General features: G+C 50.2%; 9 protein-coding genes across 9 annotated transcripts; 5 read left to right on the forward strand and 4 right to left on the reverse strand.

The window, feature by feature from the left end:
• Nucleotides 1-212: 212 nt before the first annotated feature.
• Nucleotides 213-1091, forward strand: BO85DRAFT_363589 (uncharacterized protein; the record flags this gene model as incomplete). Its single annotated transcript, XM_025655663.1, has 1 exon — nucleotides 213-1091. The coding sequence occupies one exon, from the start codon at nucleotides 213-215 to the stop codon at nucleotides 1089-1091; it is 879 nt and encodes a 292-aa protein (XP_025519448.1).
• A 126-nt stretch (nucleotides 1092-1217) lies between these two features.
• BO85DRAFT_107087 (uncharacterized protein) lies at nucleotides 1218-1727 on the forward strand. Its single transcript, XM_025653829.1, has one exon. The coding sequence runs from the start codon at nucleotides 1343-1345 to the stop codon at nucleotides 1673-1675; it is 333 nt and encodes a 110-aa protein (XP_025519449.1). The 5' UTR covers nucleotides 1218-1342; the 3' UTR covers nucleotides 1676-1727.
• An 858-nt stretch (nucleotides 1728-2585) lies between these two features.
• Nucleotides 2586-3984, reverse strand: BO85DRAFT_483559 (AP-2 complex subunit mu; the record flags this gene model as incomplete). Its single annotated transcript, XM_025663167.1, has 2 exons — nucleotides 2586-3574; nucleotides 3648-3984. The coding sequence occupies 2 exons, from the start codon at nucleotides 3982-3984 to the stop codon at nucleotides 2586-2588; spliced, it is 1326 nt and encodes a 441-aa protein (XP_025519450.1).
• A 1414-nt stretch (nucleotides 3985-5398) lies between these two features.
• BO85DRAFT_455691 (ERF4 family protein) lies at nucleotides 5399-6148 on the reverse strand (the record flags this gene model as incomplete). The annotated part of the gene is made up of 1 exon (XM_025661403.1): nucleotides 5399-6148. One exon carries the CDS (start codon nucleotides 6146-6148, stop codon nucleotides 5399-5401), a length of 750 nt encoding a protein of 249 aa, XP_025519451.1.
• A 1660-nt stretch (nucleotides 6149-7808) lies between these two features.
• Nucleotides 7809-9813, forward strand: BO85DRAFT_444961 (putative protein N-terminal asparagine amidohydrolase). Its single transcript, XM_025659152.1, has 2 exons — nucleotides 7809-8341; nucleotides 8517-9813. Exons 1-2 carry the CDS (start codon nucleotides 8170-8172, stop codon nucleotides 9461-9463), a joined length of 1119 nt encoding a protein of 372 aa, XP_025519452.1. The 5' UTR covers nucleotides 7809-8169; the 3' UTR covers nucleotides 9464-9813.
• A 2131-nt stretch (nucleotides 9814-11944) lies between these two features.
• BO85DRAFT_444964 (uncharacterized protein) lies at nucleotides 11945-12878 on the forward strand. The gene is made up of 2 exons (XM_025659153.1): nucleotides 11945-12789; nucleotides 12859-12878. The coding sequence occupies exon 1, from the start codon at nucleotides 12181-12183 to the stop codon at nucleotides 12577-12579; it is 399 nt and encodes a 132-aa protein (XP_025519453.1). The 5' UTR covers nucleotides 11945-12180; the 3' UTR covers nucleotides 12580-12789; nucleotides 12859-12878.
• A 6-nt stretch (nucleotides 12879-12884) lies between these two features.
• On the forward strand, nucleotides 12885-13828 carry BO85DRAFT_363649 (putative HLH DNA binding protein (Penr2); the record flags this gene model as incomplete). Its single annotated transcript, XM_025655665.1, has 2 exons — nucleotides 12885-13416; nucleotides 13476-13828. The coding sequence occupies 2 exons, from the start codon at nucleotides 12885-12887 to the stop codon at nucleotides 13826-13828; spliced, it is 885 nt and encodes a 294-aa protein (XP_025519454.1).
• Nucleotides 13829-15579: 1751 nt separating this feature from the next.
• Nucleotides 15580-17205, reverse strand: BO85DRAFT_363289 (putative extracellular cellulase CelA/allergen Asp F7-like; the record flags this gene model as incomplete). The annotated part of the gene is made up of 2 exons (XM_025655654.1): nucleotides 15580-15993; nucleotides 16060-17205. 2 exons carry the CDS (start codon nucleotides 17203-17205, stop codon nucleotides 15580-15582), a joined length of 1560 nt encoding a protein of 519 aa, XP_025519455.1.
• Nucleotides 17206-18303: 1098 nt separating this feature from the next.
• Nucleotides 18304-25966, reverse strand: BO85DRAFT_363098 (exocyst subunit SEC8; the record flags this gene model as incomplete). Its single annotated transcript, XM_025655644.1, has 19 exons — nucleotides 18304-19287; nucleotides 19347-19454; nucleotides 19542-19687; nucleotides 19743-19878; nucleotides 19932-20372; nucleotides 20422-20538; nucleotides 20600-21585; nucleotides 21636-21809; nucleotides 21900-22327; nucleotides 23624-23786; nucleotides 23872-23916; nucleotides 23966-24050; nucleotides 24115-24949; nucleotides 25002-25047; nucleotides 25103-25324; nucleotides 25382-25443; nucleotides 25497-25662; nucleotides 25764-25823; nucleotides 25891-25966. The coding sequence occupies 19 exons, from the start codon at nucleotides 25964-25966 to the stop codon at nucleotides 18304-18306; spliced, it is 5280 nt and encodes a 1759-aa protein (XP_025519456.1).
• Nucleotides 25967-26860: the final 894 nt, after the last annotated feature.

A 26860-nucleotide genomic window follows, 5' to 3' on the forward strand; every position in this document is an offset into this window, starting at 1 on the left:
CGATCTCTTGTTCTTCTCCTCCAAACCTCTTCCGGCGCAAACCTACATTCTTCGCGGGTTCCTCTTGATCCGCGCACAAACACTCCCGGCATCGACTGCCTCACCCCACCACCAACACCACCACCACTTCGCCAACTATCTAACTCATCTTCACTCCTTTGTCGTTTCATATGTCACTCATCCCTGGGAAATACCCATCTCCGTCGCGCAAGATGTTACTCCCATCTGCGCTTCCTAGCGACATGCCACAACAGTCGACCCAGTCGCATCTCGCGCCCAACCTACTATTCAACACTCCACCCCCCACCGAAGATGACCTCTTCCCATCAGGCAATGGCCTACTAGGAACCAGTCGCGCCCTCCAATCCCTTCTCAATATCTCTCCTGCTTCGGTCCCCCGTCGCAAGACTCCTCCACGTCTCCTAAGTCCCCTCCAGCTACGATCCCCTCCTCCCTCCCGGTCGCAGAAGCGTGTGGCCCAGAAGAAAGACTTGACCAACCTCACGCGCTCCTCCCCATCACCCTGCTCTCCCTCCAAACTTCCGCGTCGTGCGAACAAGCGCAACCGATCTGCCTATGAAATAGACCTTGACTCGGAAATTGAGGATCGCAAACCCTCCAAAAATGCCAAATCGCGCGACCGTTTCTCCACGCCCAAGCGTCGCAGACAAATCCCCAATGATTTACCACTAGGTCTTACACAGGAAGACTTCTACTCGCTTTATTCACCCCCGATCACACAGTCGCCTCTGTCGCCGGCGCATCGACCGCAAGAAGATTTGAGCGCAAGTGAAATAAACCCTCTGGAAATCTCACTATACAACCCCGACGCGCCGCTGCCGTCCATCGAGACAAACGATGAAAGCATAAAGTTCGCGTCACATGAACTAACGCCAATCGATGCGTCGCCTTCCTGGGTCGCAGAGGACGATCGACGGCTAGTGAACTTGGTTCTTGAACGATATCAATTCTCCGAACAAGTCTTGGATGACTGCGCCAGAGAACTGGGCAGAAACCACGAGTCCATCAGACGCAGATGGCAAACTCTCCTGGGCCAAGGGGAGATAGGCTTTGCGACGATGAGGAGCTAAACCAGACCCGTTGGGGACCTAAAATGGCCTCTTTTCGTTTTATTTCTCCTTGTCTGTCTACCGATCAAACTTTTCGTTCGTTTATTTTCTGCTTACGATACCGACTCTACTCGCTTCTGAACTTGCGCCTTTTTAAACCGCCAATACCCTGATAGCATCGCTACGCTACCTCCTGTATTATGACTTTGTGACTATTCGGCTCTCTTGTTTTACTTTTCTCACAACTTACGGGCTCATGTACGATACGGGATATGGATGGATTTGTTCTATATCTTTTCTTCTTCTTCTTTTCGTCTGGTGTTACTTTCGGGGATTTCAGATTGTGTTATTACTACCATTATCCTTACCTCTATTTCACGGTGCTGTGTGTGGTTTTGTTTCTACATTTCCGGGGTTACTTACATTATGTTTGTTTGTCCATCCATCGATCTGCATACATCAGAACTCTAATGTATGAACGGATAGATGTGATATGGATGACCATACTTCGGGGTTTTTCTCTTTTTTACTTCTTCATTTTCATGTATCATATGACTGACTATCTATGGCCGACACACACTGGTTGTGTATGTACTTTATTCTAACTGTACTATCTATCTATCTATCTATCAATCAATCTATCTATCAATCAATCTATCTATCTCTCAAGGTACCATCTATCCACGGGTTCATCCTATAAACTAAATGGGTTCTTGCTCCGCATGTATGTATGTCATCGTAACACTTTTTCCAAACAACATGGGTGTTTGAAACCTTAAGACTTCGCCCTCCATGGTAGTTAGGTATGTATGCATGTCAGGGAAATAGGAAACTTCCGGAATGGAAAGAAAGGCTTTAAATAAAGTGATGGTCCAAGCCAGCCTTTCATCATTTACTTTGTATTTAAATCACTAAAGGTATCAACAATAACTAACTAGGCAATAAGTAAGTAAGCAGTGCTACTGGAGCCGCTTCAGTCGTTGCGAAATGTAATGTAACGCTGTCTTCAATCGCAGTAAACTGTGTAGGTATTGATGGGATATGTGCATGAAATAAAGGGAAAAGAATAACAAGAAAAACATACCAAGATCGTTACTACTATAAGTTTTCAAGACAAACCATGAATTTGAGCAGATGTAAGCAAGCAGTAAAGTACTCCGGCTAAGTTGCAAATAAGAAACGAACTACCAATGCCATCTAAGTATGTCCATGACCAAACCCAGTAATGCCATTATGCCATGCATCAATCAGCCCCTATGTGCAAACAAGTGAACAGAACCTAGGAAGTATGAGTACAGCAGTACACATCCAACATGAAAACATGCAATCGATCAGTCAACGCCAGACACCAAGCTCAAAAGGTCGGGAAATTGGAATGGAAGCTATTGAGATATAGATAGGGGGGAATAGGACATCGGCCACCCTGTCTGCACTGATATATCAAACTAGAATCTGTTTCGCTGGGAGTTAGCACAGTAATCACCACCCCACATATATCTGCGCAAGGGGTTCACATCAAACGTACCGAATTTCATAACTGCCCGCGCGAGTCATGTACCGCACCCACTTCACACTGCTGTAGTTGCTCTTCTCGAATACCTTCAGGTACCGCACCAATAGTCCACTGCTGGTGAACATGAGAAGACTGAACGACAGACTAAGCGGTGGCCGACTCCAAGCCTTCTGGTGCGTCATGCTCGTCAACGTCGCTTCTGCTGTCAGGACGTATTCGCTTCCACCGGAAAACCGCGCGATCTTCCACACAATGTTATTATGTTCCGGCTCGTACTTGGCCCGACCCTGGCTGGTCCGTTCGGTCGTCTTGGCCGTGTTCAGCGGTGTTGGAATGCGAATCACAACGTTCGTCGCGAAGAGTTTCGAGCTGTAGTTGGCTTTGATAGCAACGCTGTATTCCACTTTGGTGGTGCCGACTTCACGCACGATCGGATGAACCTTGAAGGGCAGGTTGACGTTTTCAGTAGCGCGGTAGCGCATGAGCTCAAACTCGCCATCGGGAGGCACAAAGGAAATAATACGATCGGCGTCGAAGCGGCCCAGCTTGACGCACTGGTGGAACTGGCAGTCTTCGAGGGTGACGGAGCCCGCGGCCGCGCGGGTAGCCTTCATGGTACCATCGCGGTTGCCCGGGGTGGAGGAGCCAGCAGCATCAGTATCGAGGAGCAAGCGGTCATTGAGGCCGAATTTGCACTCTGGAGTGCCGGAGAGGTAAGCTCGCATGACGATTTGGCCGTTGACATCGGCGCGAAGGACAGTGCCTGTGGCGGACATGAGGAGGTTGACGTCTTCGATCACGTCGACAAAGGCCTCGTTCTTGCGGTATTTAACGTCGGCACGGCGCCAGGAGAGAGCGCCAGTGGCTTGCATGGTGATACGGCTGGAGTCGGTCGCAGAGTTGGCAATGGCGGATTTTACGCCTTCGGTGGTGATGTACATTTTCAGGGTGTCGGTCTCGGTGTTCTGAGGGTATCCGAAATCGAGGATTTCTATGAAAGAGAAAACTGCGGTTTAGTAATCTTTCCATTTGGTAGTATTCTCGAAAGCAGAGGTGAAGCGCACCGTCGAGCAACTCGTAGATCAGGACAAAGTTGTTCTTCACGGCCTCCTCATCGAGCTTCCCAAAATAGCTCTTTCCCAGCATAACCAATCGGTATAGAAACTCGAAGACCAGCGCGGCATTGGCATTGCTCTTGGTCACGGCGACCAGGTAGATGTTTTCGTGTTTAACATGACTGAAGGTCGTGGAGCCTAGGGTTAGGATGGGCGAGCGGACTTGGGGGTTGGAGATGACTTGGATGCGGAAGATGTCGGCGAGGCGCGGGCGGCAGTCGCTGCGGAAAGCGCGGAAAATCAGGTTCTCGCCCTTTTGGTTGAAAATGAGGATACCGGAGAGCATGGTGAAGGGGCGCTGCGGAGGATGAGGGGCGGGAGGGGGGTGGAAGGAGAAGTAAGTAGAAGAAGAAAGGAAAGGGGGGAACGGAGAGGAATGAGGGGGCCGCGGAGAGAGAAGGTGAAGTCGGTCTCGACCGGCGGAGGCGATGGATGCGGTTTGCCCGCCGACACTACTACTACTACTACTCGAATCACTGCAGCTCTTTTCGATGCGCACTTCGAGTGGCCAGTCAGTATATATTTTACTGTATCCAATTCTTCTGTGAATTTGGTGAAAACTTGGCGATCAAAACTTCGATGTTCTAATCCGTAAATATAAGTCATGGCGACACAACACTCACATACGCAATGGTTGCTCGAGCTGTCAAGGATGAGCATCGACAGCTCAAGTCTAGATAGTATAACTCTCGTCCATGGAATCGATGTGTTCGCGTATTGAGAGGAACCCGTCATTCAGCTTCTGGTTAGTATTTTTGTTTTCGGGTGCAAGTGAGGTGAGGCAGTAAGAGGTATATAACTTAACAAAAACACAGTAACTGGATAGTTCTTTCGGCTTCTTCTCACGGCTGCGTCGAAGTAGGGCATATAATCTCTTTTGGAAGATTGACAAATCCCTGATGGTGCGATGGCTCAAGTAGCATGTTGAGAAGATGGTGTTCTTTTATCGTATAGGCTACCGACTGGTATTATATGGTCTCATGCGTCTAAAGGGCTAAAGGCAACCGATGTAAAGTCGGAGGATCGATGTCGAATCGAACACCAAAAGAGGACGCTTAGTACACTGTGTGCGGAGGCGCCTACGAAATACTACGTTCATGTATGTGCAGAATCAAACTTGACTAAAGAGGGCGTTGATCTCGAGATCAACCGTGGCAATTTGAAATAGGTATTATGTATGCTCGCGTTATTCCCGACTACAGCTCTATGTTAAGCTTTTTCCGGGTCTTTGACTGTCGAGCATACTAGATGTATATATACACAGCTCATATAGGCACCTAAATACATACAGACAGTAACACACTGAGGGTTGGGAGGTTGTGCTATGCTCGTCTCATGTGCTGGCCGGATGTGCTGTCCACGAGTCGGCATGGAGCGACAGAATGCAACATGCCACTCCGTACTTTCGAAATCAGCAAAACCTCGTAGCGCTGGTTCACATTGCGATAACATGGACTGACGCCCACATGGCGGGTATCAAGGTTAGGGCATGGATATCATGACGGCGAGTCCAGTATCAAAAGAAATCACAAGAAAAAAAGAGAGAGAATAAAATCTCGGAGATCGGAGTTCGAACGCAATCCCCCCTTCCCAACGAGACATATTAAAAAGGCGTAGATGATTAAAGGAAGTCGTAGAGAATGTAAAATGGGACTCAAGACCGCAGATGGCGATCTGACAGAAATCGTGCGGAAATTCCATCAAACGCCGCTGCTCGGCCGGGTCCCTGGAAGCGACGGAACTCCCTCACTGCGGATGATGCCAACCTTAGGATCCGGAATCTGGATGTCCAGCGACATGTACGCCGTCCTGCGGAGACTCCAGATATGTACTCCGTCCTTGGCCCCGACCTCTCTGTTCCACCTCTCCAGCCACGCTTCCACCCGTTTGAGATGGCTCTTGATTCCTGGCGCGCCTATGTCTTCCCAAATCCATCCCGTCAGAAGGCTCAGCGCACTATCGATGAAGTTGCGAAGGCTGAACGGATCGAACGCCTTAACGAGCTCATCATTCACTGTGGCGATCACCTTTCGAAACTCTTGTTCGGGTAATAGCGGGTCCAGAATCTCGGGGTACAGGTTGGAGAATGTGGGAGCTAGGTCTCCCTTGATCATCCAATCACGCCGGATTCGTATGATGCGGGTGGTCATGTACTCGTCAGACCCAATCGGAACATGTGGGTTGATGTGAGGATAACACGGATGCGCAGGGCCCCAGGCCAACTCCTCCGCCACATCAGCCTCGCCGCCATTCTGAGCGCCGGTAATGGATGGTACAGATGCAATGTGTGACTGTGATCGAAGCGAGGATTGCGACTGGATGTGGCGGGGCCGGTCGTCGTGAAGCGGCCCAGGCCCGTCTACCGCGAGATCGAGGCCTAGATGCGCCCGTTCCGGAGCGCGAGGGTTCTTTACCTCCGGGGCACCATTTGATACTCCCGACTCGGACATTTCTCGTAACACCAGCTGGTCGTCAAATGCGCCACTGCGCCTCTGGCCACGAGGCACTGCGATGCTGGAGCGTCCACTCTCCGTTTCCCCTTGGCTGCGCTCCACCACCAGACTGTTCGGGGATGGGATCGGTCGACTGCGACGCCGTTCGGGGATAGTCAGCAAAGGGTAGGCGTCTCGGTGTGCGTCGAGTGGGAGGTTCTCGTCGGAGAGCTGCGACAGATGGGGTACCGTGACCGGAGTGTTGCGGGGAACGTAATTGACAGGATTTGCAAGTCGCACTGACGGCGGGCGCAAGATCGTGGGAGGTATCCAGGAACTCTTTCGTCGATATGAGAATCGTGCTTGGGAGGAGCTCGCTGCGGTGAACTGATCGGAGGATGTGGGGGGATGTGCCTCGAAGGAATGGCACCGAACGCGGAGGCCTCGCGGGGGATGATGGGATGCTTCTTTAACCGGGGGCGATGATGTTGAAGGGTCCGTTTGTGAGGCGAGAGGGGACGTTTTCGATGAGGAAAACGACCGAGGGGGCCGCGAGGCGCGCTTAGATGGCGGAGAGGCCGTGGTGGACGAGGAGAGGAGAGACGTTGTGGTGGGAAGATTAGGAAATGATGTCGATGGCCCAAGGATAAGAATCGATCGCAGCGGGCGGCTTTGATTGGCGGGTGAGGATCGAAAAGGGGCGCGGCAAGGGACAGAAGATGATCTGAGCACGACATTCAACGATGGAAGATGGAAACGATGCTGGTCAAGACGAAGTTAAGTTAAAAGGGAAAAGGACCTCGAATGGCCCTCTCCGACTGTCTGGTGGAAGCAAGAGGAGGTATAATGAATGAATGGGAATGGAGTAAAGGAAAGTACCCAGTCAGTAAATAGTCGGTAGTTAGTATCTACTCCCTATATACACAACTTGCTCTCACTACTAAGTAGGGAGGATGATGATCTCGATGATGAGGTGACTCCACCCACAAAAGAATGAATGCAGTGGGATTGAAACGAGTGAGTAGTATAGTTGACGGTTTCAAAGATTGTCTCAACTGCTAGGCCGAGAAAAGAGGATGGCCATGGCTCTTATTATTGTAGCGGAATGAGTTCGCCCAGAGGCCCATCCTTTATCCACCGGATCCCGACTCGAAACAATAAACGAGTCAATAGCCCAAGTAAGGCTCCAACCCAACGCGGGAACCGGACCACAACTACCTCGATTTTTCCAAAGTTAAAAATATATCCCTAGTACGGAGTACTACCGAGTGGTATTGCATCCATCCATACTAACTATTCATTCATCCGTCCACCCAAAAAATGGTTGTGCAGCAAATCAGGTACCGCCGACCCTTGGATCAGATGGATTGATTGGCAGGTCCCCTCACAGCACGGTCCAATGTTCTTTTTTCTCTTAGACGGCCAAGGACAGGGCGAGCGATGAATGGCACCCTCATGGCCAAGGACAAAGGCAGTCCGAGTCTGAATTAGATTAAATATTGGCCTGGGATGGAATTAAAATGAAGCTTGATCGCTTTCCTTCCCCCGTGCCATGACGTCGCCCGGCAGTCTTTTTGGGGTTCTGGCCACGGGACTATCACGTGAACTCATTGCTTCTCTACCAATCAGAACCTAGAAACATCTTCACTGCCGGAGCTCCCCTCTCCAATCCAGTCAAGTCTCTCGCTTCACTCACTCCATCAAGGACTTTCAATCAATTGTCTATACTTCGCTACTGCAGGCTCCCTTCGGCCACAACAAGGGGACCAAGTAGAAGCATTTATCTCTAACCACTCTGTTTTATTCCAAGCCAAGACGGGTGGGACGTTCTGAGCATCCTTCGTTTGTACCTCCCAGTCAAAGTGTTCGCACCCATCCATGTCGGACCCTTCCAACGCAGCTTCCGTCTCCTGCATTTGACGCGGCCTCCGCTCGCCATCTGCAATACCAGTATTACTTTGCGCGTTACAAGCAGCTGTGGCCCAGCCCAAATCTATCGTCCTTCATTTCTGCGTTTGTACCATCAACGGTGTGAAGGAATGAAAGTAGCAACGCTGCAGTTTGCCCCTCGTTTGGGCGATGTCGATGGCAACATCAAGAGAGCCAATGAGCTGCTCAAAGACGGGAAGGTAGTGCGGGGCGTTGGAATTGGGGTTGGACTTGATCTCCTGAAGCCGGATGTTTTGATTTTGCCCGAGTTGGCCTTGACGGGTAAGTGTTACTCTGTCCTCCCCACGAACGTCACACGACGCATGAGCTTCGGGATGTTTGTGCTCGGTGGCTTGTTCAGTGCGTCTTAGCCTGGAGCTCTTACCTCTACCGACATCCATTGAGATTCCCTTCGCCCCCGGAATTTTCTACGCAGCACGGTCATTAATTCGGTCAGGATACAACTTCCCCTCGTTGGAGGCTATAAGACCCTTCCTTGAGCCCGTTGGACAAGGTCCTTCAGCGCAGTGGGCTCGAGAAACGGCCAAACGCTTACAATGCAAAGTCTGTGTGGGCTATCCGGAAATTTACACAGAAAATGGTGCCCAACAGGCTAATTCAACTAACTCCACGGAGACTTGCTACAACTCCCTGCTGGTGGTGGACGAAAGTGGTGACATTGTCCTAAACTACCGTAAATCGTTTCTATACTACACGGATGAGACGTGGGCGGCAGAGGGCAACCCGCAGCAAGGCTTCCACCAGCTCTCCTTCCGAAACTCAAATCAAAGCTCGGTGGAGTCCCAGATAGCTACCTCTTTCGGCATCTGTATGGACATTAACCCATATCGATTCGAGGCTCCCTTCACTGCCTGGGAGTTTGCCAATCGGGTCCTGGATACGAAGTCCGAGCTGGTCATACTCTCTATGGCTTGGTTGACTTTGTTGGAGCGGGACGAGCTCGACTCGCTTGCTGATGAGCCGGACTTGGACACGTTCAACTACTGGATCCAGCGATTTATGCCGCTTATCAGGAAGAAGATGGGCCATGAAACCAACTTTGATGGCGATGATGCTAATCGCGGAAAGAAGATCATCATTGTGTTTGCAAATAGAGCCGGAGAAGAACCGGGTGCCGAAGGGACGAACCCAGCTCGGTATGCGGGCACGAGTGCTATCGTAGCAATCACACAGAAACCACCATCCCGTACATCAGGTAAGGAAACTTCTTCTAAAGAAGGAGACCCTGGTGACGATACGGATGCCGCTGAAACAGATGCACCGTCATTTGATACGAAAATCCTGTGTTGGGATATGATGGGTGCGACGACGGAAGGTATTTGTTTTGCCGACACTACGGCAGACCCCAGTATGGTGTTTGGATTGGTCAAAGCTTCAAAATGACATTCCAACTGCACATGAGGCTAAAGCCACCTCAGAATTGGTGGGTTGCAGCCTGGAGTGGTGCCCTTCCTATGAATTCTATTTCAAATGGCGTCACTTGAGTCGGCGTTCGTAAATCACATAGATCGTATACTGGGGTTGCCTTGGACGTGGATAAAACCCGAATAAGAGTCGCAATGCATGTCCAAGGATCTATTGTCTGGCACGATAGGAAGTCGTGTATTCGCCCTTTCCCCCTGCTGTGTAGGAAGCTTATCAGGGCACCAGTCTCTCGCTTACTTGTTCTGTTCCATGCGCTTTGGGCTCCCCACCCTGTCCTTTGACCTAGTGGGCTTCTTATCGGAGAGCGAAGTGCATATCGTCAACCGACCGACCGACAGACGGGCAGGTTCCAAAGTCCCGAGTTGCCACAGTGAGCCATGATCTATCATGTGAGGCACTTTCTGGCCCCAGTCAGACTCGACCATCATTCATGTGACAGGAGATGGCAACTCGTCATTGTCACTTGGCTGTTTATTCGCATTGGAGCGACCAAGGCGAATCTAGACTCATTTCTGCTCTCCAAAGAATACCCGCCGACTACACAGTAAATGTATACTATCCTCCAAGGTCGATTGCGGCAAGACCCCCGGATGATCAGAGGGCTCCGAACAATGATCGCTACAGCAAGCTAAAGTACCTAATGGTAGAGTATCCACTCCAGCATCTTATCTCATGACCAACTGATCAGCGACGTCAGATGGACTCCTAGTTCCTCAGAGTCAACTGCTGAACCTTGGAAGGAGGCTTTTTTTTCTCTTCCTGTCGGGTACCCCCCCGTTTCTGCATGCAACCCTTGACGCGCATCCCTAGGCAAGGAAAGGTAGCATATTTCGGAGGATGCGCGGCCATCTTAGTGAGGAGAAGGCTAGTAGAGATCGCGACGAGGGTTCTGATAGGTTGCATTGCGCACACATGTGACGGTTGGAGTTAGCGGACAGCCTTGGAAAGATTGAGAATTGACCCGGGTTGGTTCGAAAGAAAACAGAGTTGCTGCGCAATGGGGCAGGGCATGGAGGCCCATCGTGGCTTGATCGTGCCAAATGGAGGGTAGATTGCGGCCCTCCCTGCCACCAGTACTTTGTAGACTGACGATTGGAAGTCACTGATAGTATCTATGACCCGTTCGCAGAAAACAGGGGGCACAACGGCAGGTGGACGACTGGACAGTCAGATCATGACGACATACATAGAAAGTTCAGACTGCGAAAGAGATCGGCGGCTAAGGGGAGGGGGGGATCAGAGACAAGCCACCACAGTAGTGACTCTTTTGAGACTTTGGTGCTGACTCGACTTGAAATAACTCATTAGTACTCCATAGATAGTCACTAGTTGTAACTACTGTCCAGTAACTGGTTGCTACTTGGAAGGGACGGGCCGACCGGGATGAGCAGGCACCCTCCACGGCGCAGCGACGTTTCCACTCCAATAAATGGACTTCTGCAGGAATTAACAGGACATTCCCCCATTCGATCAGTGCTACTGTATGTTCTTGAATAGACCGATCGCAGGACACTAGAGAAGTCAGAAAGGACACCAATCAGTCCCCTTTTCCCCTTTCGAGCCAAGAGGGCTGCCGGGTTCCACGTGATTCCGGGTGAACCCCTCCTCCGACCACCGGGACAGAGGAGGCCTGCCGACCAATCAGAATTGGTGATCGAGGAGTTGGGTGAGGAGGGGGCACGGGATGGCAGCACCTGACAATTTCTGTGATGGAGAAGGAGGGAATGGGAAGAGGAAAACCGGTTGGAGCGGAGGTGAAGGGGTGGGGGTGGTGAGGGAAGGGAAAATAGGAAGATGATATTGTGCCAGGATAAAAAAAACTCAATGAGCATGATGTTTACAGAAAATGGTTGGTATTGGTGGTGGTATGATTCCGGGCTGGCCTCACTTGAACAAGAGAGACTGCTTACTTACTACTAGTAAGTTTATTAGGTTTCTACTTTACTGTAAGTGATCAGAATAACCCTCCTCCCCCTTCTCTTTTATTGTCTGTTTTGGATAAGGTACTACAGTAGCCCTGTTTTTGGAGGTAGAGAAGTTGAGTTACATACTATTTACATTGCAGCAGGTACCACGGGAGTATAACATTAATAACCAACTGGTTAGTTAGTTAGTTACTATCAATACTCCGTGACTTTTTGACTTTTGGGAAGGGTGGGGTCAGGTGATCGGCCTGGCGTTACATAACTACTCACATTATCCTTTACTTTTACACCTCGGGTCCATTTGGGTCACCGTAGCGGGCGGTTCTCCTCTCTTTGATTCTCGTCCTTCGTCCCTCGCCACGTGAGCAGTCCCTCTCTACTCGACTCTCTCTCTACTCCTCCATGTATCCCTTTTTTCCATTGTAAAATCCGCCACAACTTTTTGCTTGTTTTCAAAGCCGATCCGTCCGCTGTCTTTGATGTGGATGCTTCGATCCCGACCATTTCTTTCGTGAACAAATTTCGTTCTCCAGCTTCTGCGATCGAACCGGTGTCTTCCCTCTTGTTGTTGCCCGTGGCAGGTGACTTGCTGTCAGGTGATAGATAGACCATCCCAAGGTAATCAATCCAGCTCTCCCTCTCCTCCCCTTCGCTCGCGCTGTGCCCCTCTACTCTCTTTCGCCTCTTGTCTGCTCCGCGGTTCTTCCACGGCCATCAGCATCGCCATAGCATTATGGCTTCTGCTTTGGCATGCCCCCTTGTCCTCTCCTTCTCCGACATGGCCCGGTCGGGCGATGGCCGAGGATGATGATGCTGTTTTTTCCCGCTTCCATCGGTCGCAAAGACGTCTTCGCGACGCGTCGCCGATCTCGCTCCCATCTCAGGGACTTGCTCTTCATCTCCTCATGTGCCCGTGCTGCTGCTTTCACTTCAGTGTCATCTCTCGTTTGTAGTTGTATCTCTGCTGGTGGTCGCGCCGGTCGCGCCGTTCATCTTGTGTTCGGTGCTTGTTGGTGCTTGGATGCGGAGGTGGGCGCGTCAGCAAACGCGTTACTAGCTCACAACCCGTTCAGATCTGGCTCACCTGTGCACCCCAGCAACTGTAGCCCTTCACTGGGACTATCCAATGGCTCCACCGCAATTCAATGAATGCTACCATTTTTCCCCCTTGCAATAGTGTTGCTTTGTTCATCCGCCCGGATCATTTCCTACACCATCTTGAACCGTACTGATCGTGCAAAAGCAACTTGGTTACTAACAGAACTTCTAGAGTTAACGGGAATTGCCTAATCTCTCCGATTAGGCCCCTAGAGCTGGAGCGAAACTCTGGTAACTTCACTGAATCCCTATCGTTAGCAGGTAAGTGCGTTTCGAAGGTGGTGGCTGGCTCCCGAAATGACGCGCCGTGATACTAACTGTTACGCACAGGGCAGTCATATCATACATACCTAACGATGTCTGATCCGTCGTTGGGTGCTACCGATGGTAGTGTTACGGCCAAGCGAAAGCGCGATAGTACCGATAGCACCGGTCCAGATGCCCAGCGTCTGAATCGATCTTCCAATGGGAGCAACGGCAGCATTCCCGCCCCCGACACTCAGCCGAACTTCGCCCATAGCTCTCTTGGATCTTATGACACGCATCTTCCAAGTGCTACAACAGAACTCAACATCGACCAGCAAATCCTGCAGCATGTTGGTCCTCAAAACGGTATCTCAGATGATAACGCCCTCACTGCTAAGGCGGCACTCGCCGCCCACACCCCTCAGAACAAATACCCGCCTCCCCCTGATGCGACCTTTGACAACAATCTCGCCCATGGCTTGACGTTTGGAGACGATATGGGCCAGGCTATCGGCTCCGCACATGGTCACAATTCTACTGCTGCCGCCGTCTACGCTGCTCGCGAAGCGCAGAGCATGAACCAGAAGCCTTCTGTAGGTTCTCCCGAATGGCATCAGATTCGGAAAAACAATCACAAAGAAGGTACAGCAATTTTTCCCCCCTCTCCACTTCTCATAGTGCATCCATTGATAAAGACTTAGTGGAGCGGCGGCGCCGTGAGGCGATCAATGAGGGCATCAATCAGATCGCTCGCCTTGTCCCCAACTGTGACAAGAACAAGGGTGCCATTCTGCAACGCGCAATCGAATATATATGCCAACTACACGAAGAAAAGAAAGCCATGAGTGAACGTTGGGACCAAAACAATATGACCACGAGCCATGCAATCAACGAAATCAGCTCGCAGAACTCCAAACTGAAGATCGAAGTCAACCGTCGCGGTGACATTGCGCTGAAGTGGTTGCAGCGCTGCCGCGACGCAGGTCTTGATTTCGAAGACTACGAAGACTCGAAGGAGCTGGAGCCCCTTGACATTGACCAAGGCCAGGTTTAATCTCGACTAACGTGCATTACTGCGCGTGCAGAGAATGTAGTGTGAGGATCACTGCATTATCTCGTTCCTTTATATTCACATGTGCTACGACTTGTTTACCTTGGGAGGCATGAGACAGCATCGATCTTGTCGCTTGCTTTCCTCTTCCTTTTTTCCCCCATTTAACACTTTATCCTAACAGCTTCTCCTCTTTCATTGAACAGACCTTGCCTGATCTCTCCCTGTTTCCACTTTTATTTTCCATGTCAGTTATTTGCAAGGTACAGTCTTACGATGTCCGGTTTTTGTTGTGAGGGAGAACGATGTGGTTCTCCAATCTCTATTTTAATTGCCTAGCCTGGGGTGGGTATCCTGTTTCTATTTCCCCCGTATCTGCTTTTACCCCTGCTGTGATTCTTTCTGTATGCTATTTTTAAGGATGGGACGGCGAAACTATGGCTGGGAGTGGATGATCCGATGGCCATGTAGCCTAGGACACCACGGCGTGTTATCGGAATGCAAGCTCATTTCAAGTCTGATCTCGGTATGATTCTAGTAATGATTTTGCAAACAGAGCATATATCGGACGAGTAATTCAACATAAGAGTGATTTGTCCAGCTGATCTTAGGTCCTGTCTGCAATGGAACCAAGAGAGTAGTAGATTACATGCAGCAACATACATAACCGATCAATCACTCTAGGATTCCCCAGTACCGGTGTCTCTTTTCCCCTTGTTCCATTAACTCATAGAGACACATTCCCCCAACCATTCACACACACTCCATTTATTTTCTTTTCTCTCTTCCAATTTCATCCCCTGCCCCATAGCATTACCTACCATCAACCGCATAAGCAGTAATTACAACTGTCCAACAATTCGATTTACCTGGTAATACATAGATGATACACCACCACCATTACGTACTAATAACTAGCCACCGTACCATATCCGAACCTCCTTTCTCATACATACATACATTAGATAATAAGAAACATAGCCCCTGGCAGTCTATGTCCCGACCACACGACGACACCTGAGTATAAGTGTCGCATTCATTCATCCAAATCGCATCGCTTAAGTTACTAGCCGCACGTCCCATCCGGGTCTCTTGTGATTTGCGCTGTTGAATCAATCAATCAATCAATCCTTTTATCACGTGAATTACATACATACATACATACATACATACATACATCCTCATGCGAAACGAAGTGTGTGTGATGATTCCAAGTTTGGCCGAGATCTGAGATCAAGAAGGATAATCATCCGATTTCTTTTCCTTCTTATATCTTCATTCTTTTGATTGGTGAAGTTGTTTTGCTTAGCTAGCTAGGTAGTAGTAGTAGTGTTGGATTGAATCGAAAGAGTGGGTTTGTAGCATGATAGGCTGAGAGTGCAGTGAGTTGAATTGAGTAGGGTAGTAGATGATAGTGATGACTATTTTATTATAGTGTAGTATGATAGTCAAACAGTCGTGGCTAGAGAAGGAGACCTTGATGGATGTGGGGCGATATATAACATGAATGGTGTCATTCTTGGACATAAGTAGTAATAGTGGTAACCTAAGAGGTTTTCGAAAAGAAAAAGTATATACAGGAAAGTTTATAAGAATTGTGAGAAGAAGCCCCCAAACAAAGCGCTAATACACCAAAGAAGCAGAAGCATGACCAAACCCGGCACACACACTTCTAGAGAATTAAATTTTTAAGAAGAGTACAACATCATATCCCGTCATCGCAAACACCCAGTCAGTCAAGTCAGGTCACCAATTTACTCAAAGTTGGAGGAAGCAGTGACAGACGAGCCAGATGAGACGCTGACGTTCTTGACGGTGATCTGAGAACCACCCTCGGCAGTGACACGGACATCGACGGTGTCGGTACCGAAACCGCTCTGGTTCTCGAAGTAGTTGTAGGAGGAACGGGTGGTGGATTGCCAGGTGCTACCGCTGTCGGTGCTGACCTCGAGCTTGGTGACGGGGAGGTTGGAGTTGACGACCTGCATGGCGAACCAGTAGGCGGAGGTACCGCTCTTGTTGACCAGTTCGATCGGGGAGGTGATACCACAAGCAACGTATTCCCAGTCGATGCTGATAACGCCCTTGGAGATGTCGGCCAGCTCGGAGAAGGCGCTCTCGAAGAGATCGAGGTGGTTGGAGTCGCATTCGGGACATTCATCGACAACCTTGAAGTTTGTTAGAGACAGGAACGAAAGGACGTAGGGAAGCAGTGCTTAGGAGGTAAGACTTACCATGGCCTTGATCTTGGTACCGCTAGGGCCAGTAACCTCGACACAAGCACCGCATTCCGCTGCGTTGTCCCAGCGTTGGGAGGAAAGTGCCGTGCCGAAGAGGCCAGAGGGGATAGTGTAGTCGGTGAACGAGCAGGTTCCACCCGAGACGTTACCGCCGTAGAAAGTTGCCTCACCCGAGTACTCGGAACTCAGGGCACTGCTAGAGGTGGAAGAGCTAGAGCTGGAGGCAGACGATGTCGCGGCGCTAGCAGCGGTTGAGCTAGAAGTAGACTTGGATTCGACGGTAGTGGCTGCGGCCTGGGTAGCAGCAGCTTCGGTAGTGGCAGCCTCAGTGGTAGCGGCCTCAGGGGTAGACTGAACAACGGCTTCGGTGGTAGCAGCAGCCTGAGTAGTAGCAGCTTCGGTGGTAGCGGCAGCAGCAGCCTGGCTAGTGACAGCCTCGGTGGTAGCGGCTTCAGGGGTAGGCTGGGCAGCAGCTTCAGTGGTCGCGACAGCTTCAGTAGTTGCAACCTCAGTGGTGACAGCCTCAGAGGTAGGCTCAGCGGCAGCAGTAGTTGCGGCAGCATTAACAGCAGCATTGGTCGTCACCTCAACGACCGAGGAAGAGGAAGAGGAGGTAGCCTCCACAGCAGCGCTAGTCTCAGCAGCAGGGGAAGCTTCGGCAACGGATGAGGTGGTGGCAACTGGTGCAGCGCTCTCGACCGCGGAGCTCGTGGTGGCGACCGCAGGGGTTGCAGTCACGACCTCAGTCACGATGACGGTTGAAGACGAGTGCAAAGTAGTAACCTGATCAACCGAGGTAGAGCTTGACTCGACAGCAGGGGTTGAGGTTGACTCAACAGCAGGAGCAGAGGCTGGCTCGACGGATGCAGTTGAAGTGGGCTGGAGCGTAATCGTCTTGTAGTAGACGCTCTGAGTGTAGCCAACGGGACATTGGCCTTCACCTACACTGGCGAGCGTAGAGGTTGGCGCGGTTGGCGCAGTAGAGGAGGGCTGGAGAGTGATAGTCTTGTAGTAGACGCTCTGGGTGTAGCCTTGGGGGCATTGACCCTCAGCTTCACGGTTCAGCAGTGGGTTGGCAGAGACCGTCGCAGCGGCACTCAGGGCAGTAAAGCCCAAAGAGGCGAGGCGTTGATACTTCATGTTTGGAAGATGGAGAAAAGTGTCTCAGACAAGGTGCCAAGAAATGAAATAAAGAATGGATGTCTTTCTCGCTTTGCCGGCCAAGAGATGGCGTGGAATCACAGTAAAGACAGGACGTGTAGTCAACACAATAATGGTCAGTAAGAATGAATGGACGGGATTTCAAATCCCAGGGTGTAGAATCTGCTGTTCCAGACAGAATGGCAAAGGAGTGACAAAGAGAGAGGAAGCTGAGAAAAGAAGGAACTTCGCAGAATAATAAGAGGCGAGGGAAGGAGAACGAGCGTTCGGGGGCGTCTGGCCCCAGAGCCAGGATAGTGTGATCCATCAGCAACCATCAATCTAAGGAAATGAACAGTCGTAAAGTTAGCGCCTTAACTTTAATGACACATAAGCCCGAAGGAAGGCAGCAGCGATTTCGTTCGCGCACCGCGAAATGAGATCGCAATGTGAAACGCCGGGCGTGGATCACCACATTGAAAGACCAGGGAATTGGAGCAGAACTGATGGAGAAGCGCCGCCGCTGGGTCTTCCCTTTGCTCCGCACGTCTTAGATGTTGGCCAACATCAATGGCTTCTGATATTGAGTAATTAAACTACACGGGCCCGACCCACTGCTCGGAAATCACCTAACGGCCAGAGAAAATTGCCCGGCTAGTAAGCAGTCGGGAGCGATTGCCTCCCCTGCACCAAGCCGCCAATAGCCTGACCGAGAGCTCCAGGGGTGTTCAAGCCGGACTCACCTTTGGCTAACCAGCTTTAGTCCAGGGTAAACAAAGGGAGTGGAAAATATGGGCTGATGGCGGCAAAAAGAACCATCAACCAACGGAGGGCTAGCAATGAACGGGGGATCCATCCGCTCCGCGGCATCCCGCAGTGGGTCGGGTCTCTGCTGTCGGGAGTTCGTTCACCAAAAAATCTCAATAACATACTTTATCAAAAAGATCTTAATCTCCGTTGGTTACTGTTGAGAGTGTTGTCTAGCTTTCTAATCAGGTAGGGTCTTCAATCGGATAACCATAAGCGTCCAGGCATGGCCTCCATTGCGGGCTGTGTCCCCAGCACAGTCCTGGTTTGAAGCCGCATATAGTCTCTCCGTCACTTGGAATCCCACATTACCTCGTTCAACCTCAAGAGCGCATCGGCGCTGGCTTTCTTTGCTGCCATGAACTCTTCCCGATTCTCTGCACCTCGGGGGCCTAGTAGAATGTCTGAGAAGCAAAGGTCAATGAGGACCTTGAGTTCGTCGTACGTGAACGGTTCGCCATTACCAGCGGCCAGCGCTTGGTCTCCGTGGGTTGCGAACGATTCCTTCTCATCCTTTGCGTAGTCTAAGGCTTTTTCCGCACCTTCCAGGAACCAATCGAGGAATTTAGCGCTACGAGGCAAAGCAACCACCTCGGTGTGCTCACTATTCTGCTGTGAGTTAGGAATGTCATCTTTCCGTCCATCATCTGTTGGGTCTATGATGATGTTCTTCAGATTCTGTTGCAGCACTAGCACGTCTAGCTGCAGTCGGAGCGCGCCATTTTCGTTCATAGCCCCAATATGACAGGTGTTCGCGACGAAAGTACGGTCGATGAATCGAGCAAGCCCAGACGTGATGAACCATCGCTCAGGTGGTCCTAGGTAAGACGAGATGTTGGTGTCAAACGCGATCAAGTCATTGTTCAGCTCAAGCACTGTAGGAGACGCAGCAGTTGGTTGGTTTGAGAGAATGTGCCACCAATTGGCGAGCGAGCTTGGGGAAGGCGTAGCGGGTTCCGAGCTTCGTGTGTTCCGGGGCTTGGGGCCTTCCATTGTCCGCTTCAGCATATGGATGATGCCGCAACGGATGTCGACATGCAGGGCGAAGAGAGCAGTGCATGCAAGATCGCGGAGAGACTGAAGAGTAGTATCGAACACAGTCGCTGTCTCTTGGTTCAAAGGAAGATAAACTGGTTGATTGATGCCCTCGCACTTCGGTTTCATGGCACCAATCAGAGTCCAGCGGCGATTGGCTGGTCGGGACTCAGTCTGTCGCGAGTCGGAGGCTGGTTGTGTGATTTGACGTAACTGAGCAAGATGGCTTGCGAACCATTGCTGTACTAATTAGCTTTTGTGATTGAAAGAAGTTGGACTTGGGGATTGTCTCAACTAACCATGCTGTTGAAAAGAAGCGACAAGGATACGACTGTCTTGGGGTCGGATATGATGTCGTATGGCTCCAATGGAACCTCATTCGTCGAATCGATAAGGATGTCGGTTTCCTGATAGTGTCAACTCGAGCTTTCCAAGAAAAAGGCCTACCATAGGCCTTCGATAGGATGGAATGGCACGGGGACTTTGTTAGCTACCTTGTCTACGAGCTCCCGCTTGTTCTCGGTCACTCCGTTCCATAATTCCGTGATAATGTCATGAACGTCGCCTGATTCCGCATGACGCGCGGCAGCCTTGAGTCGGACTTCTCCATTGTCTCGGGGAGATGTTTTGGTCACGATCGCTAAACGTTGCAAATTAAAAGAATGAAACAAGGATGCTGGCCACGGATGTCTCACCTTTGTACCATCCACAACACTTGTCGTAGTAAGTCACAATCTGCGAGAGGAGTAGCTGTGTGAAAGCTTGATCATGTGGGATGCTGGATAGCATTTTACTGAATTCTCGAATAATCGACATAAATTTGACCGTACCCTGCGCGACCAGCTGTTAGTAATATGGAAAGAGTTGCCTAGGATTTCAATTACCCTGAAAACTGGCCGGGGAGAGACCCCAGACCAGTGAGGGTCCTCTGTGAAAGCATCCGGCGAGATAAAGCTAAGAGTACAGAGGTCTGTCACGGTTTCGTCTAGCTGAGGGAGGAACACGTTGACCAAGAAGTCATCTAGGAAAGAAGTCAATGTACTCATGGCAATGTCGGAATCCACGGGTACTATCTCCTTCAGTCGCTGAATAAATGATAGCGAAGGAGGAAGAAGGAGGCTCATGTTGAAGACGCTTGGCTCTATGAGGATCTTATGCCCAGTTCCCGAGTTTCCTTGTCTGGAGTCGGATGCATCGATGACAGCGGCTTTCTGGCTTGATTTGGTGACCAAGCCAGGAACCGAAGACCTGAGAATCTCGTCCAACTCATTTTGCTCGGCTTGTATTTCGGAAGTATGGTCCGTTTCGGACAATTTGAACATTTTCTATGGCCAGTGAGCAACTAAATAAGCATGTCTTCGTCATAGCACGCACCTTGTTCTTATCTCTCTGCCCTGTATAAAGTTGTCGTTTCGCTTCAGCCTCTTCGTGCCGGGGCCGGAATGATGATTCTCCATCCGTTGCCAAGTAGTCATGCATGAGGGACCGGATCTTGATTGTTTAGAGTTAGAAAGACGGACGAAAAAGCCCACAGCAGAGTCCATTCACGCACCTCACTTTGATACAGCTTCCAGAGTTCCTTGAACCCACCCGCGAGCGCACTTCCCTTTGGTATACCCTCGCGTTCTACTATAGCCGCGATAACATCATGAACAACACGATGACCTTCAGCAATAGCCTCAAATTTGGCATACAAGGTCCAAAGAAACTCCGATAGCACGTGACCACGTTTTTCGATTATATCTGTCGGCAAACTTGACTTGCTGTCTTGTGAGGCAAAGCCGCGGGTATTGTTTGGATACCTTGCATCAATCTCGGCGTTGGTTTTATCAACAACGGCAAATAGTTCAACAGGCAGGCGTTGCTCTATCCTATCAACTGCGATGTCCAAATGACCCATCTTGTTCAGCGCTTCGATCAGCAATTGTATGTAGTAGAATGTATCGGCCTCCGGGTTTCGCGAAGCGTCTTCAACCATAGGCGTGGATGCGTCCAACTTCCCAAGGAATGCATAAACGGGTCTCTCCCATGAGCTTGTCCCGGTCCAGCTGGATGGATGGGCTCCATTTTCACCATCAGCAGCTGGTGGTTTCCAGCGGCCTGAACAGTAGGGAGATTTGAGGTAGAGGTGATCGTGTAGCTCCTCGATCAGAATGTCTGTAAGAGATGCTTCTTGGTTTCCAAAGTAGGCTCGAATATCTGCGAGAGCTCCAATATTCTCGAGTTCAGAGCGCCGCAACAGCCGCAAAGCGTTATGCAATACCTCCACAGCCGCAAGGAATCGTTTGTCCGATATTCGTGACTCTAGCCTTTCGGGCAGAGATTGAATCTCTTGTATTTGGCTGAATAATTGAATAATGTCGTCATATTTCTGTGACGACGTAGCTAATCCCTTTAATTCGGGCTTAGTCGACAACAATCCGGATTTTGCCTCTTCCAGCGAGATCTTCAATGTGCGGACTCGGCTTTGTGAGCTCTGTATGCTTGACTGGATCTTATGATAAGTACCAATGGAGCTATTGAAGCCCTGGTGATGTTCTGGATACTTCAGCATCGTGTGAAGGCAGATGAATGGTTTGGCGGCTTACCATTGACAACGGACTTCAATGTCCTCTGGATTTTATCATTGATTTTTATAAAATCCGGCTCGCGATCGGCTTTTCCCAAGGTACTGGTATCCATCAGCTGCAAAGCGACTTGCACAGGCACACAGTTTTCGGAGGCCACAAAGTCCCACTCTCGTTGAACCATTTGCAGTACGTCTGTGACGGGAGCAAGTAGTGTTAGCATGCTTCTGCTCAATCAAACCTCCCCTGGCATAAAGTAAGAGGAAGAAGAGGTACAATCCGAACCTTCGATGGCCTGGGGACCTGCCGCATGACCGGGAACATTCTCGCCGCTGCTATTATTTCCTAACCAGCTATTATCTCCGCGAGGGCGACCATCTCGAGAACCAAGTGCCCTCCTATCAGCCTCTCCGTCCCTTGTGCGCGATCGCGAGGATGAGTGATCACCATCTCTTTCCCGTCTTTCCCGTCGTCGTTCGGGTGACTGTCCCGGTGACAAGGAAGATGGTGAAGGCTCTGGATAGAAGCCACCGTATCCACCTGGGCGACGCTCTCTCTCCGCACTGCCTCCTCCGTAGCCGTTCATCCCAAGGCTGCTACTGCTTCCGCCGTATCCACCATCACCGCGGTCATAGCGGCTGGTATCGGAATATCCGTATCCGTTTGCGTAAGGGTTACTGCCACTCATACCAGAGAATTGTGTTCGTCGGAGACTAATTCGTGGGGAAGCTGATAACTGGGAGTTGAGGCTTTGCTGGCGAAGCGAAGGGAACGGGCTGTTTCGAAACCCTAGATGAAGTTATGATCATGTAATGTTGTTATCGCAATGATTCAAGCTAAAAGCAATACTAGCATGATCGCCTGGGATGAGTTCAAAGCTAGAGAGGAAACGACGCCAGTTTCAACTGCGGAGGGGGGAAACAATAATATTAACGTTAGGTCGGGGATGCTATGCGGAGAAGGTGTCAGCTTGTAGATAGGAGCGGCAGTTTGGGGTTGGCGGTCTCAACCTTTACCGCCTTGCTTGTTCTATGGTATACTCCGCACTAAGCAAGCCTGACAAGGTTACAGAAACTATGAATCGTTCTATATCCATTTTGTCTCATAAGTATGTATGTAATGAGTTTGAAGCAAAGGGAACCATGTATACTTTGCCTAATGCATGTCATACAATTGAGCACGTGTTACCGAAAGTCCTCCCAACGCGCATCCGCCTGGTCATGGTTACTACAGTCCATCCAAGCCATATGTCCTTGTTAATCCATACAGTACTTCATCATCATCTTCTTCTTCTTCTTAACTTCTGGTTATCATAAAAACTATTTTTTATGAAGAGCAATTCAGGTAGCTAATGCCCAAGTATCTATCTACGTGCTGGATGTATCTACCTCGCATGGCAGCAGTACGTACAGCCACTTACAGTGATTGGCTTGTTAGCGGGCGCTAATGTCCCTCGACATCATGGAGGTTTGTGACCCACCTTTATGGGACTCAGGTAAGCATTCATCTTATCTCGATAAAGTGAACGTGTTCTCTCCTGAGACTTTGCGTAGTTGGCTGGGGAAAAGATCCAGTCGGTCTTTATACGAAAAGTCATCCTTCTCTCATAGAATGCCAGTCGGAGTTTACAAGGCATTAGGCAACGAATAATCAAGAAGAATGCAGGCGATCATCACATGGGCTCCATGCCACGAAGCCTTTATGCTCGTCCTCATGAAGATTTCTTCGGACTTGGTAATTTCTAAGACAAAACGGGCTCGCCCAACGGTTTAGATACATGATTATGTAGTATGTATGCTTGTTCTCCAACGCATCTATCAAGCCTAGTAGCGGAAGAGAGACGGGAGCATATGTATTACCAACAGCATAAGACGCCCTTCAATCTTCGTGCTGATCGCTGTTTCTCACGGTATGTCGAACCAGTCTATTTGGATATAGGCTGGGTCTCGCGCTGGAGCCAACTGCGTGTGTAGTCGTCGTTTTCGAAGAAGCGGTGAGTCTTCTCCCACACCTCTGCATGATAGTCATTTACCCATTTGATCTCATGCTCACTGAGAAGGGATGCGTTAATCAAATTGCGGCCCAATGGAGCCATGGTGACGTGCTCGAATCCCAGCCATGGTTTTTCACCGAACTTATGAGTCGTTTGCACTTCACGCGCCATGATAACATCTGAGTATAGCATTAGTCAAAGCCAATCATTGTAGACCAGTCGCGAATGAGATGGAGGGTTGCTTCTGAGAAATGAAAAACTTACTCTCAATACGGATGCCGAATTTTCCGTCCTCATAGAATCCGGGTTCTGGTGCTGTTAGCAAGCGGCCTTGTATCTGTATCCCAACTATCCTTACCGTCAGAAATAACGTTGCCCGCGGCGATGGGAACCTCAGTATACTGGACACGAGTGCCGATACCCATGGGTCCCTCGTGCACATTCTGTCGATACTATTAGCTAAATGATGACAGGCATAAGCGGGGAGCTCTGTTTTGTAGTGCTGACCAGATAAGAGCCGATTCCGTGGCCTGTTCCGTGGAGGTAGTCGAGGCCTTCCTTCCATAGGAATTGTCTAGCGAGAGCATCAAGCGCAAATCCACTAGTACCCTTGGGGAAGACAGCAGTGTCGATAGAAATGAGACCTTTGAGCACCAGTGTGAAAGCTTTCTTTTCCAGTTCGGTGGGTTTTCCGAAATGGAACGTCCGGGTTACATCGGTGGTGCCATCCAGATACTGGGCACCGGAATCGCAAAGGTAAATGGCTGTTGGGTCGATAATGGAACAACTTCCTTTCTCTGGCTTATAATGGATAACTGCTCCATTCGGGCCTGTGGAGGAGATAGTATCGAAGGACAAGCCAGCATACAGATCATGCTTGGATCTGATCTGTTCCAGCTTGTCTGCCGCATCTACTTCATCCAAGGTAGTTTTCTTGTTGATCAACTCGTTCTCGAGCCAAGCGAAATATTCGATCAAGGCCGCACCATCACGAACGTGGCAAGCGCGCATTCCCGCGAGTTCCACATCATTCTTAACGGCTTTGGCATCAGCAATAGGGCTACGGACCTCCTCAACCTGCTCTTCACCTCCCAGGCTAAGGCTGAGAGCCCAAGAAGCCTTGTTTGACAGCAGGAACTTGGGGGCAGCTCCTGTCGCATCTTGCTTTCGCGCCTCGCTAAGCGCTTTGGCATCTGCGAAGATAGAGTCATACGGCTTGATGACGACATCCTGGCCTAGATGAGCTTTCACTTCCGGCGTCAACTTGTCCTCGTCAACGTAGAGATCGACGGTAGTAGGGGTTATAAGGGCGTATGAAAAGAACACTGGGTTGTATGGAATACTGAAAACCATTAGCACGAACCAAAGGGCGAACTCGAGAGCTAAGCACTTACTCGGTGCCTCTCAGGTTGAACAGCCACGCAATCTCATCAAGCATCGCTATTGTATCCGTTAGCCGCAACACAATGCAGGATTGGAAAGCAACATAGCATACAGATAACAATCCCAGCCGCTTTCTTGTTTTCCAACTCCTTGCGCAGGTCGCCGATTTTCTCCTGGAAGCTCTTGCCCGCATACTGCGCAGGGTGCACTCTCACCGCTTCCCTTGGAGGGGCCGGTCGGTCTTTACCCCAAACCAAGTCAACCAGGTTCTGCTCGACGCCCACGAGTGATGAGCCATTCTTCTTGAGGGTTTCCGAGAGACTACGGGCGCCCGCTACAAGGTCTTAGCGTTTGGATCGATATTCGCCATAAGGTCCGTGACGTTGCTTACCAGGTGTAACCAGAGCTGGATCGACTCCAACGACCTTTCCTCCCTCGGCTTGTTCTGTAGTCCTATACCCAATTCAGTTTGCGATCCTATGTGTCTGACGGTAGGTTTCCAATACCATTCCTGCCATGTCGGGAATCCCTCAACGCCTCGCTTCAGAAGCGCCCAATTGCTGTCCAGCTGCTTCGAAGCCTGGTTGAAGTAGCGGCCATCTGTCGATAGTGCCGCCTTGGTCATGGAAACAATAGCAGTTCCTGCCGATCCGGAGAAACCCGAGATGAATTCTATCGGAAGAAAGCAAAGCGTAAGTTACAGTGGCGAGGGAGACAAGGCGCAAATGCGAATAATATTCGAACTAGGAAACTGCGGAAGGCGGGATTCTAACCTCGGCGGCCGTCACATGGAGCAATGTATTCGGACTGATGACTGTCTTCCGAAGGAACGACTTTGGCTTCAGTGAGTATGTGATTTCCAACGAGAAGAACAGTGAACAGGGTTCATTGATGCCATACTGTAAACGTCCACCTTACGCTCCTGCATCAACTGCCTTAACCTGGCCAGGCGTTCTGACGTGTCCACGGTCTCCATATCGATGATGAAGCGCGGGGCGGAGCTGGAGAAGAGCCTTGAACGGGGTAGGGGTAACTTGCGAGCCGATTGGAAAGCTGAAGTCCAAGCAAGGCGAATTGGAGGGTGAGAAAAGAGCATCGACTGGCAAGGATGTGCAAGAAGAAGCTGCAGGTTTCCGAGCAGAAGGTGGCCTTGGATCCAAAGACTCCAAGAACACAGCTCTCAAGGTTGCACGGAGCAAGCAAGGGCCAAGGTAGAGGGGGACGGAAGGAGGGGGGGGAGGCGGAGGAAAGGTGGGGAGGGGCACCAAGCTAGTTATAGCTGGAATTTCCAACGGGGAGGTCGTGTGCGCAGGTAAAATTGAAGCTGGAAAAGATTTGACGTGGAGAAAGCGACGACTTAGAAGAACGATAAGCACAATAGCAGTACCAAGTAGACTAGCAGCAGCAGTAGCCGAGCATTGAGACGTGGGAGAAACGCGGAAGTGGGTATTTCCCAAGAGCTGTCCGTTGGAGCTCCGGGTTTGGTGGGCGGTGGGACGGAGTTACTACTGGCAACAATCACTACTGGCACCGTAGTAGCAGTAATAATAATTGCCACGGCTGGTAAGGAGACGGAAGTTACCATTCGTTACCGTCATTAATCTCACCATCCATTCCGGTCGGGTAGATAGGTCCCGGTGATAGGTCGAGCTAGCTAGCTGGGTTATTAGGCCTCAACACACCTGGAAACCTGGTAGGGAATAGTTGAAATATCAAAGAGTCAGTCATAACTAGTCCACTCGAGATGACTATTCCTACATGTCGCTCGGTCTGTTGCTGACTTTACTCGTCTAAAACTGAGCAGCTTTGTCTGTTGCGGTATTTTAGTTTTTTATTTTTTTTTAATTTTTCAGTCGCTGTATGATCGATC

Source organism: Aspergillus piperis (assembly GCF_003184755.1).
Source record: "Aspergillus piperis CBS 112811 unplaced genomic scaffold BO85scaffold_2, whole genome shotgun sequence".
NCBI lineage: Eukaryota > Fungi > Ascomycota > Eurotiomycetes > Eurotiales > Aspergillaceae > Aspergillus > Aspergillus piperis.

Bases quoted from the DNA above. Each gene is read 5' to 3' on its own strand.
- BO85DRAFT_444964 (XM_025659153.1), top strand. From the start codon at position 12,181: ATGCCCCCTTGTCCTCTCCTTCTCCGACATGGCCCGGTCGGGCGATGG.
- BO85DRAFT_107087 (XM_025653829.1), top strand. From the start codon at position 1,343: ATGGATGGATTTGTTCTATATCTTTTCTTCTTCTTCTTTTCGTCTGGT.
- BO85DRAFT_444961 (XM_025659152.1), top strand. From the start codon at position 8,170: ATGAAAGTAGCAACGCTGCAGTTTGCCCCTCGTTTGGGCGATGTCGAT. The intron at 8,342-8,516 runs GTAAGTGTTACT...TAATTCGGTCAG, and splicing joins GCCCGAGTTGGCCTTGACGG to GATACAACTTCCCCTCGTTG.